At 37.5% G+C, this 14,357-nt stretch overlaps 1 protein-coding gene across 2 annotated transcripts in view; it reads right to left on the bottom strand.

Moving 5' to 3' along the window:
- The window catches only part of DOCK7 (dedicator of cytokinesis 7), a 216,368-nt gene that overhangs the window by 2,299 nt on the left and 199,712 nt on the right, over positions 1-14,357 (bottom strand). For both annotated transcript variants that reach the window (XM_060139873.1, XM_060139874.1), the window contains one exon: positions 7,906-8,073. In XM_060139873.1, the coding sequence (XP_059995856.1) occupies positions 7,906-8,073 (168 nt within the window). The remainder of the gene's footprint in view (positions 1-7,905; positions 8,074-14,357) is intronic.

The following is a 14,357-nucleotide window of genomic DNA, read 5'->3' as shown; positions in this document are numbered from 1 at the left end:
CTAGAACAGGCCTCCTCGTCTCCTGTTCCTGTAGATGGTCTGTCTACATGCTCCCTGTAGGGGACAAGGCATACCAAGCAGGTACTTGGTATACATTTTCAGAGGCCTAGAAGTACACAAATATTAGATCACTGAAGAACAGGGAATATTCTCATTTGATCAAATAGCCAGTTAAACTTTCTTCTGTAGTATATTATACTTTGCATTTACATTCCATTTATATAAGCAACTTCAAAGACCTTCCAAATATTAATTGATCAGGTAAGTACAATTTAATAGCTTCACTGCCATAATTCAAAGAAAAGTGTGGTAAAATACTGGTGCCACAACAATTCAATAGATGTATGTACATTTGGATTTCAAAATGCAAAGAAGGCAGTTTACATGCCCTGTCTGGAATTCAGGGGTTAAAAGGATAAGCACTGTCCTTGGAACTTCACATGCCATTTAATTTCCACAACAACCTCTTCAAGGTATTATTTTACAGAGGAGAAATCTAAGATTAAATTATCTGCTTAAGTAGAATTATGGTCAGTTGTAGAAAATTCCAGGTTACTTCCACTTCTAATTTTGTCACAATTAGAAAGTGAAGAAAAATAGTGAAGTTGTCTTGATACTCAGTGGGGTTATCTGTTTTAATACAAATCTAGAAGAACATACTCTATACTATTTACTGTCAGGGATAAAGGAAATGAATACCTGGCTTCAAGTATATTCTAGCAAATTCTCTCATAGAAATACCAGAAAGTGTGACAGGACATTAAAAGGAACAGTTCTAGGAGGCCAGACTTATGTGTGGTTTCCTGGTTAGTATGAGTTCTTAAAACAACTTTATTGACTTCCGGGAAGATGGCGGAAGAGTAAGACGCGGAGATCACCTTCCTCTCCACAGATACACCAGAAGTACATCTACGCGTGGAACAACTCCTACGGAGCACCTACTGAACGCTGGCAGAAGACCTCAGACCTCCCAAAAGGCAAGGAACCCCCCACGTACCTGGTTAGGGCAAAAGAAAAAACTAAACAGAGACAAAAGGATAGGGACGGGTCCTGCACCAGCGGGAGAGAGCTGTGAAGGAGGAAAAGTGTCCACACACTAGGAAGCCCCTTCGCGGGTGGAGACTTCGGGAGGCGGAGTGGGGGAGCTTGGGAGCCGCGGAGGAGAACACAGCAACAGGGGTGCGGAGGGCAAAGCGGACAGATTCCAGCGCAGAGGATCGGGCCGACCGGCACTCACCAGCCGAGAGGCTTGTCTGCTCGCCCACCGGGGCGGGCGGGACTGGGAGCTGAGGCTCCGGCTTTTGTCGGAGCGCCGGGAGAGGACTGAGGTTGGCGGCGTGAACACAGCCTGCAGGGCGTTGGTGCGCCGCGGCTGGCCGGGAGAGAGTCCGGGGAGGGGTCTGGACCTGCCGAAGAGGCAAGAGACTTTTACGTCCCTCTTTGTTTCCTGGTGCACGAGGAGAGGGGATTAAGAGCGCGGCTTGAGAGGGCTCCAGGGACGGGCGCGAGCCGCGGCTAAGATTGCAGAGCCCAGAGATGGACATGGGACGCTGAGGCCGCTGCTGCCGCCGTCAGGAGGCCTGTGTGCGAACACAGGTCACTAGCCACACGCCCTTCCGGGGAGCCTGTGCAGCCCGCCACTGCCAGGGCCCCGGGATCCAGGGACGGCTCCCCCGGGAGAGCGCACGGCGCCCTCAGGCTGCAGCGTCACGCCGGCCTCTGCCGCTGCAGGCCCGCCCCGCACTCCGTGACCCTCCCTACCCCCCGGCCTGGGTGAGCCAGAGCCTCCGAATCAGCGGCTCCTTTAACCCCGTCCTGTCTGAGCAAAGAACAGACGCCCTCCGGTGACCTACACGCACAGGCGGGGCCAAATCCAAAGCTGAGCCCCTGGGAACTGTCAGAACAAAGAAGAGAAAGGGAAATCTCTCCCAGCAGCCTCAGAAGCAGCGGATTAAAGCTCCACAATCAACTTGATATACCCTGCATCTGTGGAATACCTGAATAGACAACGAATCATCCCAAATTAAGGAGCCCTGTGGATGAAAGGCTCTTGGTGCTGCAGCCAGGAGTCAGTGCTGTGCCTCTGAGGTGGGAGAGCCAACTTCAGGACACTGGTCCACAAGAGGCCTCCCAGCTGCACATAATATCAAACAGCAAAAATCTCCGAGAGATCTCCATCTCAACGCCAGCACCCAGCTTCACTCAACGACCAGCAAGCTACAGTGCTGGACATCCTATGCCAAACAACTAGCAAGACAGGAACACAACCCCACCCATTAGCAGAGAGGCTGCCCAAAATCATAGTAAGTCTACAGACACCCCAAAACACACCACCAGACGTGGACCTGCCCACCAGAAAGACAAGATCCAGCCTCATCCACCAGAACACAGGCACTAGTACCCTCCACCAGGAAGCCTACACAACCCACTGAACCAACCTTAGCCACTGGGGACAGACACAAAAAACAACAGGAACTACGAACCTTCAGCCTGCAAAAAAGGAGACCCCAAACACAGTAAGATAAGCAAAATGAAAAGACAGAAAAACACACAGCAGATGAAGGAGCAAGATAAAAACCCACCAGACCTAACAAATGAAGAGGAAATAGGCAGTCTACCTGAAAAAGAATTCAGAATAATGATAGTAAGGTTGATCCGAAATCTTGGAGATAGAATGGACAATAGAATGGACAAATTGCAAGAATCAGTTAACAAGGACCTAGAAGAACTAAAGATGAAACAAGCAACGATGAACAACACAATAAATGAAATTAAAAATACTCTAGATGGGATCAATAGCAGAATAACTGAGGCAGAAGAACGGATAAGTGACCTGGAAGATAAAATAGTGGAAATAACTACTGCAGAGCAGAAAAAAGAAAAAAGAATGAAAAGAACTGAGGACAGTCTCAGAGACCTCTGGGACAACATTAAACGCACCAACATTCGAATTATAGGGGTTCCAGAAGAAGAAGAGAAAAAGAAAGGGACTGAGAAAATATTTGAAGAGATTATAGTTGAAAACTTCCCTAATATGGGAAAAGAAATAGTTAATCAAGTCCAGGAAGCACAGAGAGTCCCATACAGGATAAATCCAAGGAGAAATATGCCAAGACACATATTAATCAAACTGTCAAAAATTAAATACAAAGAAAACATATTAAAAGCAGCAAGGGAAAAACAACAAATAACACACAAGGGAATCCCCATAAGGTTAACAGCTGATCTTTCAGCAGAAACTCTGCAAGCCAGAAGGGAGTGGCAGGACATATTGAAAGTGTTGAAGGAGAAAAACCTGCAACCAAGATTACTTTACCCAGCAAGGATCTCATTCAGATTTGATGGAGAAATTAAAACCTTTAGAGACAAGCAAAAGCTGAGAGAGTTCAGCACCACCAAACCAGCTCTACAACAACTGCTAAAGGAACTTCTCTAGGCAAGAAACACAAAAGAAGAAAAGGACCTACAATAATGAACCCAAAACAATTAAGAAAATGGGAATAGGAACACACATATCGATAATTACCTTAAATGTAAATGGACTAAATGCTCCCACCAAAAGACACAGATTGGCTGAATGGATACAAAAACAAGACCCATATATTTGCTGTCTACAAGAGACCCACTTCAGAACTAGAGACACATACAGACTGAAAGTAAGGGGATGGAAAAAGGTATTTCATGCAAATGGAAACCAAAAGAAAGCTGGAGTAGCAATTCTCATATCAGACAAAATAGACTTTAAAACAAAGACTATTAGAAGAGACAAAGAAGGACACTACATAATGATCAAGGGATCGATCCAAGAGGAAGATATAACAATTGTAAATATTTATGCACCCAACTTAGGTGCACCTCAATACATAAGGCAAATACTGACAACCATAAAAGGGGAAATCGACAGTAACACATTCATAGTAGGGGACTTTAACATCCCACTTTCACCAATGGACAGATCATCCAAAATGAAAATAAATAAGGAAACACAAGCTTTAAATGATACATTAAACGAGATGGAGTTAATTGATATTTATAGGACATTCCATCCAAAAACAACAGAATACACATTTTTCTCAAGTGCTCATGGAACATTCTCCAGGATAGATCATATCTTGGGTCACAAATCAAGCCTTGGTAAATTTAAGAAAATTGAAATTGTATCAAGTATCTTTTCTGACCACAACGCCATGAGACTAGATATCAATTACAGGAAAAGATCTGTAAAAAATACAAACACATGGAGGCTAAACAATACACTACTTAATAATGAAGTGACCACTGAAGAAATCAAAGAGGAAATCAAAAAATACCTAGAAACAAACGACAATGGAGACACAACGACCCAAAACCTGTGGGATGCAGCAAAAGCAGTTCTAAGGGGGAAGTTTATAGCAATACAAGCCCACCTTAAGAAGCAGGAAACATCTCGAATAAACAACCTAACCTTGCACCTCAACAATTAGAGAAAGAACAACAAAAAAACCCCAAAGCTCGCAGAAGGAAAGAAATCATAAAAATCAGATCAGAAATAAATGAAAAAGAAATGAAGGAAACAATAGCAAAGATCAATAAAACTAAAAGCTGGTTCTTTGAGAAGATAAACAAAATAGATAAACCACTAGCCAGACTCATCAAGAAAAAAAGGGAGAAGACTCAAATCAATAGAATTAGAAATGAAAAAGGAGAGGTAACAACTGACACTGCAGAAATAAAAGAGATCATGAGAGATTACTACAAACAACTCTATGCCAATAAAATGGACAATCTGGAAGAAATGGACAAATTCTTGGAAATGCACAACCTGCCAAGACTGAATCAGGAAGAAATAGAAAATATGAACAGACCAATCACAAGCACTGAAATTGAAACTGTGATTAAAAATCTTCCAACAAACAAAAGCCCAGGACCAGATGGCTTCACAGGCGAATTCTATCAAACATTTAGAGAAGAGCTAACACCTATCCTTCTCAAACTCTTCCAAAATATAGCAGAGGGAGGAACACTCCCAAACTCCTTCTACGAGGCCACCATCACCTTGATACCAAAACCAGACAAGGATGTCACAAAGAAAGAAAACTACAGGCCAATATCACTGATGAACATAGATGCAAAAATCCTCAACAAAATACTGGCAAACAGAATCCGACAGCACATTAAAAGGATCATACACCATGATCAAGTGGGGTTTATTCCAGGAATGCAAGGATTCTTCAATATACGCAAATCTATCAATGTGATAAACCATATTAACAAACTGAAGGAGAAAAACCATATGATCATCTCAATAGATGCAGAGAAAGCTTTTGACAAAATTCAACACCCATTTATGATAAAAACCCTGCAGAAAGTAGGCATAGAGGGAACTTTCCTCAACATAATAAAGGCCATATATGACAAGCCCACAGCCAACATCATCCTCAATGGTGAAAAACTGAAAGCATTTCCACTAAGATCAGGAACAAGACAAGGTTGCCCACTCTCACCACTCTTATTCAACATAGTTTTGGAAGTTTTAGCCACAGCAATCAGAGAAGAAAAGGAAAGAAAAGGAATCCAAATCGGAAAAGAAGAAGTAAAGCTGTCACTGTTTGCAGATGACATGATCCTATACATAGAGAACCCTAAAGATGCTACCAGAAAACTACTAGAGCTAATCAATGAATTTGGTAAAGTGGCAGGATACAAAATTAATGCACAGAAATCTCTGGCATTCCTATATACTAATGATGAAAAATCTGAAAGTGAAATCAAGAAAACACTCCCATTTACCATTGCAACAAAAAGAATAAAATATCTAGGAATAAACCTACCTAAGGAGACAAAAGATCTGTATGCAGAAAATTATAAGACACTGATGAAAGAAATTAAAGACGATACAAATAGATGGAGAGATATACCATGTTCTTGGATTGGAAGAATCAACATTGTGAAAATGACTCTACTACCGAAAGCAATCTATAGATTCAATGCAATGCCTATCAAACTACCACTGGCATTTTTCACAGAACTAGAACAAAAAATTTTGCAATTTGTATGGAAACACAAAAGACCCCGAATAGCCAAAGCAATTTTGAGAACGAAAGAAGGAACTGGAGGAATCAGGCTCCCAGACTTCAGACTATACTACAAAGCTACAGTTATCAAGACGGTATGGTACTGGCACAAAAACAGAAAGATAGATCAATGGAACAGGATAGAAAGCCCAGAGATAAACCCACGCACATATGGTCACCTTATCTTTGACAAAGGAGGCAGAAATGTACAGTGGAGAAAGGACAGCCTATTCAATAAGTGGTGCTGGGAAAACTGGACAGCTACATGTAAAGGTATGAAATTAGATCACTCCCTAACACCATACACAAAAATAAGCTCAAAATGGATTAAAGACCTAAATGTAAGGCCAGAAACTATCAAACTCTTAGAGGAAAACATAGGCAGAACACTCTATGACATAAATCACAGCAAGGTCCTTTTTGACCCACCTCCTAGAGAAATGGAAATAAAAACAAGAGTAAACAAATGGGACCTAATGAAACTTAAAAGCTTTTGCGCAGCAAAGGAAACCATAAGGAAGACCAAAAGACAACCCTCTGAATGGGAGAAAATATTTGCAAATGAAGCAACTGACAAAGGATTGATCTCCAAAATTTATAAGCAGCTCATGCAGCTTAATAACAAAAAAACAAACAACCCAATCCAAAAATGGGCAGAAGACCTAAATAGACATTTCTCCAAAGAAGATATACAGAGTGCCAACAAACACATGAAAGAATGCTCAACATCACTAATCATGAGAGAAATGCAAATCAAAACTACAATGAGATATCATCTCACACCAGTCAGAATGGCCATCATCAAAAAATCTAGAAACAATAAATGCTGGAGAGGGTGTGGAGAAAAGGGAACCCTCTTACACTGTTGGTGGGAATGTAAATTGATACAGCCACTGTGGAGAACAGTATGGAGGTTCCTTAAAAAGCTACAAATAGAACTACCATATGACCCAGCAATCCCACTACTGGGCATATACCCTGAGAAAACCATAATTCAAAAAGAGTCATGTACCAAAATGTTCATTGCAGCTCTATTTACAATAGCCCGGAGATGGAAACAACCTAAGTGTCCATCATCGGATGAATGGATAAAGAAGATGTGGCACATATATACAATGGAATATTACTCAGCCATAAAAAGAGATGAAATTGAGCTATTTGTAATGAGGTGGATAGACCTAGAGTCTGTCATACAGAGCGAAGTAAGTCAGAAAGAGAGAGACAAATACCGTATGCTAACACATATATATGGAATTTAAAAAAAAAATGTCATGAAAAACCTAGGGGTGAAACAGGAATAAAGACACAGACTTACTAGAGAATGGACTTGAGGTTATGGGGAGGGGGAAGGGTAAACGGTGACAAAGCGATAAAGAGGCATGGACATATATACACTACCAAACGTAAGGTAAATAGCTAGTGGGAAGCAGCCGCATAGCACAGGGAGATCAGCTCGGTGCTTTGTGACCGCCTGGAGGGGTGGGATAGGGAGGGTGGGAGGGAGGGAGACGCAAGCGGGAAGAGATATGGGAATATATGTATGTATATAACTGATTCATTTTGTTGTGAAGCTGAAGCTAACATACCATTGTAAAGCAATTATACTCCAATAAAGATGTTAAAAAAAAAAAAAACAACTTTATTATTCTCTTTATTACAGAAAGAACTGACTTTTATCTTGTAGGCTGATTCAGGTATAGATGATGAAAGGCTTACATAAGTTGAACTTGTTAGGTTTCAGAAGACAATATTTGAAACCATTTAATAAAAGTTAAATAAATTCACTTTTAAATAGTTAAAGCAGATTTCATTTTTCTGAAGATATCCAAAGTAATAGAAAAGATAAGCATACCTGTGGCAGGTAACAGGTAATACTGCCTTGTATAACTGAGGGATCTTTCTGTTTATCAGAGGCTGTAGGGCCTCTTTAAGGCGATGATAGTTTCTCTCCAGTTCCCTTTGATACTCCTTTTGATCTGGCCCAATTAAGCTCTTATTTTTTCTTAAGGCATCCTCACACCTAGGAAAAACAGTGTGTTATCAAAAGAGTTCTTCTGGCATACTTTCAGGGCAGGCATATATATATATATATATATATTCACCATGACAAGGACATTGAGTTTTTCAGTTGTATGTAAAACATCCTCTCTTGCAATTAGGTTTAAAGCAGGGAACAGATGATCAACAGAGTTTCTTTAAAATCTAACATCCGCTTCCAGTTTTCACAGTTGAAAATTATATATACTTTAATATTAAATCTGACACCCTTTTTTCCCCCACATATCACCACTAGACTAAAAGTTCTTTAAGGGATGTAACCGTACTCATTTATGTAGCAACAATGGCATCTTGTACAGTGGTTTGCCTTTATTCAAATAAATGTTTCTTAACAACTGAATAGATCTGATAATATCTTTTATCCAACTTATTCAGATATTTAAGAAAAAATATCTGGACTCCAATAGATAAATGGAAAAAGCGTGTTTTAAAAAAAGTATACATATCAATACTTGTAGAATGCAGCTAGAGTGATACTTAGAGGAAAACATATAGCCTTAAATGCTTATATTAAGGAAAGAAGACTAAAACTGAAGAGCTAACAAGCAACTTAAAAAGAACAGAATAAACTCAAAGTATAAGGAAGGGAATAAAATTTTAAAGTATGATAGCTCTATACTAAAAAATGCAAAAGTTGGTTGTCAGAAAAATCTAAAAAAATAGACTAAGCTCTGGCAAGAATAAATGAGAAAAGGCCAAGTATCCTCTTCTAGAAATAAAAAATGGGACATAAATTCAAATACAGCATAAGTTTATAAAGGCACAGAGGATATTACGTACAATTTAATGCAAATAAATATGAAATTCTACTTTTCTAGATCAATTACCAAAAACATTAAGCAACAAATATGAATAAAATTTACTAAACAAAAATATGAATAATGCTAAAACCATCAAATCAGTCAAATCACAAATCTACCCACAAAGAAAACATAAACATGCAAATTCTACTAAACATTCTAAGGACAGATAATCCCTTTGTAACACAACTATTCCAGACTATATAAACTATTCCAGGGTATAGGGGGAAAAAAAAACTATTCCTGAGAAGAGTTTCAAACTCATTTTTCAAGGTTGGGATACCAAAACCTAATGGGGGCTATAAGAAAATACTTGTAATTCAATCTCACCCATGAAAACAGTTGCAAAACTCCCAAACAAAATACTATGAAACTGTTCTAACACCATATTACATCCCTACTCCCCACATACAACCCACCTGATAAAATTTTAAAATTTGTCATGATAAACTTTTAGCATAACTACAAACAGGTAGGAACTTGTTTCACCTAATTAAAAATATCTACAAAAACATGAAGAAAACATTATACTCAATGACGAAAAAATTTCTTTTAGATCAGAAACAAGAAAATGATGTCCTCTATCACTATCCCCATTCAACACAGTAATGGAGGTCCTAAACATTGCTGTAAGAAAGAGATTCTACAGACAGATTATTAGAATTAACAAGTGAATTTGGCAGTATTCTCATGTAAAGCATATAAAATTCAACTACATTTCTGTATGCCAGCAAACAGAAAATATAATTTTAAAAGATACCATTAACAAAAGTATAAAAATATTAAATACCAAAGAATAAGTCAAAAGATACGTAAGGCCTCTACAAAAAAAAAAAAAAACAACATTCAGAAGATCTAAGTAAACGGAGAAGTATACCGTATTCATGGACTGGAAGAGTCAATTCTCTTCCAGTTGATCTATAGATTCAGATTCAGGTTATTATTTGGGGTGGGGTAGAGGGAGAGATATATTGATTCTAAAATTTGAAATTTATATCAAAAGGAAAAGGGCCAAAAGTAGTCCTTGAACAAAATGAGAGGAACTGCTCTATCATATATGGAAGTTTATTATAAAGCTGCAGTAATTAAAACACCATAATATTAGTTCAAGGAGAGATAGGTAAACAGTGGAAGAAAACAAAGATCCTAGAAACAGATGCACACAAAGTGAGCACTTGGTGTGTAATAGTGCAAAGCAGTGGAGAAAGGGTAATCTTTGAAATAAGTGGTGCTGGGTCAACTGCACATCCATATGGGAACAGAAATCTGACCCCTATCTTACATCATATTCAGTTACCAGTACAGACAAAAGTCAAACTGATCCCTTCCTTGAACCATATACAAAAATCAAATTTAAGCAGATTTTTTTAAAAAGTAAAAAGGCCTTTTTTGCCTTCTTGCCCTTTTGTTTAGGCTATATTGAATTTTAGAGATACCATTATATTGACTTTTTAGAAGTCAACATAGAATGTTACTCTGACCTCAGGTAAAAAATTTCTTAAGACACAAGAAGCAATAGTCATAACAGAAAAGACTGAATCATTTAACTATATTAAAGTTAACAACTTCTGTTTATTAAAAAAAAAGGTGCACCAAAAAAAAAAAAAAAAAAAAGGGTGCTAAGCCCCAAATTCAGAGAAGGTGTCTATGATATTTACAAATGATAAAGCATTACATATCCAAGAATATGTAAATACTCTTAGAAATCTGTAAGGAAAAGAATCCAATAGGAAATGGCAAAAAAAAACAAAAAAAAAATAACTTGAACATACAACTTTACATCTTGCACATGACAAGATGTTCAACCTCACTGGTAATCAGGGAAATGCAAATTTAATCCATAATCACATAATCATTTCACACCCACAAGATTGGTAAAAAACTGTCAGACAATATCAAATATTGGTGAGGTTACATAGCAATAAGAACTCTCTCAAACACTACTGGTGAGAATGTAAATCTGGCTTCACACTTTGGAAAAAGATGTGACATTATCTGGTTGAAGTAGAACCTATGAACCAACAACACTACTCTTAGGTATATAAGCCCTAGGCTATCTCTTGTACCTCCAGAAGTAGGTAAAGAAATATTTGAATAGTATTCTTTGTAACTAAAAAACAACAAAAAACAAAAACCAGGAGACAGCCAAGATGTCTATCCACAGAAGAATGAATAAATCATGGCACATCCATTCAATGAAACATATAAAATAAATAAAGCAACATTTATTACAGCAATATCTCACAAACATTAAAAATAGCAAGTCACAGAAGAATATGTACACTCCATTTATAAAAGTTAAAAAAACATGCAAAACTAAATAGTGTAATAGGGATATATTCATTTATGATAAAACTATGAAAACAATAAGGAAAATGACAAATATGAAATTCATGTAGTGGTTACCTCTGAAGGAAGGGAGGGTGATAATATCAGAAAAGGGCATGTGAGGAGGGATCTCAAAGCAATGATAATGCTCTATTTCTTAAAAGCTGGGTGGCAGGTACATGACTTTTTTCTCCCTATTCTTTAATAGCAAATGTTATAAATACTATTTTGAATCTACTCAAGATTTAATGAAAACAAGTTTTAAATGCTAAGCCCCAAAATATAAAGAGTAAATACAAGAAAAAGTGTTTATTGTTTTTAGGAATAAAAGAATGCAAATTGAAGTACCATTTAAACTGATTAACAAGAGACACCCTATTTAAATGGCATTACTTAAAGTAAGGTGTACTGTGACTAGTACACTTGCATTCTTGGCACTGTTAATATTTAGAACCTTTTTGGAATAGACTACATATGAGGGGCCAATAAAAATGTTTATGTACTTTGGCTCAGTCATCTCATGCTTAATATTTTAATTCAACCAAAGAAAAACGATACATTTGTTAACTATACCACACTTAAATTCAACATAAATTCAGACATTTGATGAGATAATATAACTATTGGAATAACAGTTTTAACTTTAATTGAAAAATAAGAATTTAAGATAATATGTATATTATAACTGAACTATGGTAAAATATTTATGCATATTGGCATAAAAATATATACACACAAAAATTAAAAAGGCAGTATTGGCTATGACTTGTAAGGTTTATATCATGTAGTTTGTTTTGTTTTTTTCCTTTTTGTAATTTAAAAGGAGAAAACCTTCTCTGTGGTAACCCTTAAGAAGACCTGCAGACTACAGGACTTCATTACCCTATACTAAATATACACAAAGAGGAGGACATTTGTTTTAGAATCGTAGTCATGGTAAAAATTCCAAAACAATAGCAAGAAAATAAGCATCTATTATTAAATGTCTATGACCTAAAGAAGTATGTATTGTTTCAAGATCATCTGGCTCACAAGCACAGCAGGGATATTTTGGTTCTTATTTGAAACCTCCCAAATAATAAAATTAATGTTAGAAATCAATTTTTAAAAAATTTTTATTGGAGTATAGTTGATTTACAATGTTGTGTTAGTTTCATGTGTACAGCAAAGGGAATCAGTTATTCATATACATATATCAACTCTTTTTTAGATTCTTTTCCCATATAGGCCATTACAGAGTATTGAGTAGAGTTCTTTGTGCTATACAGTAGGTCCTCATTAGTTATGTTTTATATACAGTAGTGTGTATATGTCAGTCCCAATAGAAGTCAGTCAATTCTACAAGTACAAAGCAGCTTGCTTTCTTTTACTATGGCAGCTCATCTATACCATACATTAGGAGCTATGTATCCTATAACCAAACCTATAAGGTTGTCTAGCTCAATAATCAGATTATAAAATCCCAGACTTCCAATGAAGCTATCTGAAGTTTTTAAAAGACATTTACCATGTTCACGCAGGAGAAACTGACAGAAATTTATGACAGCTATTGCAGTGAGAATAAGGAAAATACTGTCTCAAGAGACTTGAACAAGTTAGCATGCCTCATATTTTCCTGACGACAAAACTGATATAAAGTAAAATTCTGTCTACCCCAATAAACCCTTTCAATGAATGATTTGATAAGGGAAACCATAGTTCATAATTTGATAAGAGAAACCATAATAGGGAGTCAAAGACTGGATTCTGACTATGGTTCTGATGCTGCTTTGTTAAGTGACAAGTCATTTACTTAATGGTACACAAGGCCCTTACAATCTAATTCCAACCTACTTTCCCAGTGTTTGACTACTTGTTTTCATAGATTGCACAGTTCCAGCTTCACTAAACTATTCATCTTTCTCAGAACAGATTCTGAACTTTGTTCATGCTGGTTTTTTTGTTTTAGTATACCCTTCCCCCTCTTTTCTGCCTGAAAAACTAATATTCATCCTTCAGGGTCCATATATAATGTTAATTCCTGTGTGAAATCTTCCCTGACATCATCAAGTAAATTATCATTCCCTCTTTTGTGCTCATAGTGTTAGTAAAGCAGGAATCAGTATCAAGTTGATGACTATTTTCCCCTATTGTTTCAAAATTTAGTATTTACTGAATACCTATTTATTACATGCCAAGTATTATTTGTGAAGAAAAGAGTTAACAGCAGGCCTGAGCCTGCTATCCTTAGGTCCTATTTGAAGGCTGGCCCTTGGTTACTGTCTGGGAATTTGGATTTGGGAAGGGTTCCTATCATACCCAGAAGATAAGAGTGGCTCACTGTGCCTGAACTATTTATACAAACACTATAGTTTCTGCTAAATACCTGCTTTCCTTTTGGGACTCTGGAATTTTGGTACCTGTCAGGGAAAAGGTGCTTACATGACCAGCCTCCAATAAAAATACTGGTTGGCACTTGAGTCTCTACTGACCTTCCCCGGTAAACAACATTTCACATATGCTGCCACAACTCTTTGCTGGGACAATTAGCACCTCCTATGTGGCTGCACTGGGAGAGGACCCTTTGAAGCCTATACCTGGTTTCCTCTAGACTTCACCCCCTGTGCCTTTTCCCTTTGCTGATCTTACTTTGCACTCTTTTACTGTAACAAATCATAACCAGGTCTACAACTACATGCTGAGTCCTGTGAGTCCTCCTAGCAAATCATCAAAACTGGGGGTGTTCTTGGGGACCCTGACACCATGGATTATTTCACCTAATTTGCACAACCTCCCCGTATGAGGTAAATATTATTATCCTTACTTCATACATTAGAACACTGAGGATCATAATGATTAAGTGACCTGGAAAAGAGACAAAATGATAAGGATAAGATCTGAACGTAAATTTTTTGCTTCCAAGTTTGCTGCTTGTATATTTTCTGAGGGAAAGGAAACAGAAACTCTCACATTGAATGTTCACAATAAATAACAGCTTTCAAGTTAAATGTTAAACTAATAATAGTTTCAAGTTGAAAAAATTTCCTGAGTCTAGGCTTTTCTAATCTTTAAAATTTAAAACATGGCATTATACACAGTATTGGGGGGCAGGGATATACATACATAAGGCATAGTAAGT

Source organism: Lagenorhynchus albirostris, chromosome 2 (genome assembly GCF_949774975.1).
Source record: "Lagenorhynchus albirostris chromosome 2, mLagAlb1.1, whole genome shotgun sequence".
NCBI lineage: Eukaryota > Metazoa > Chordata > Mammalia > Artiodactyla > Delphinidae > Lagenorhynchus > Lagenorhynchus albirostris.
Note: the sequence above shows the minus strand (reverse complement) of the source record. Positions and strands in the feature narration are given on the sequence as shown.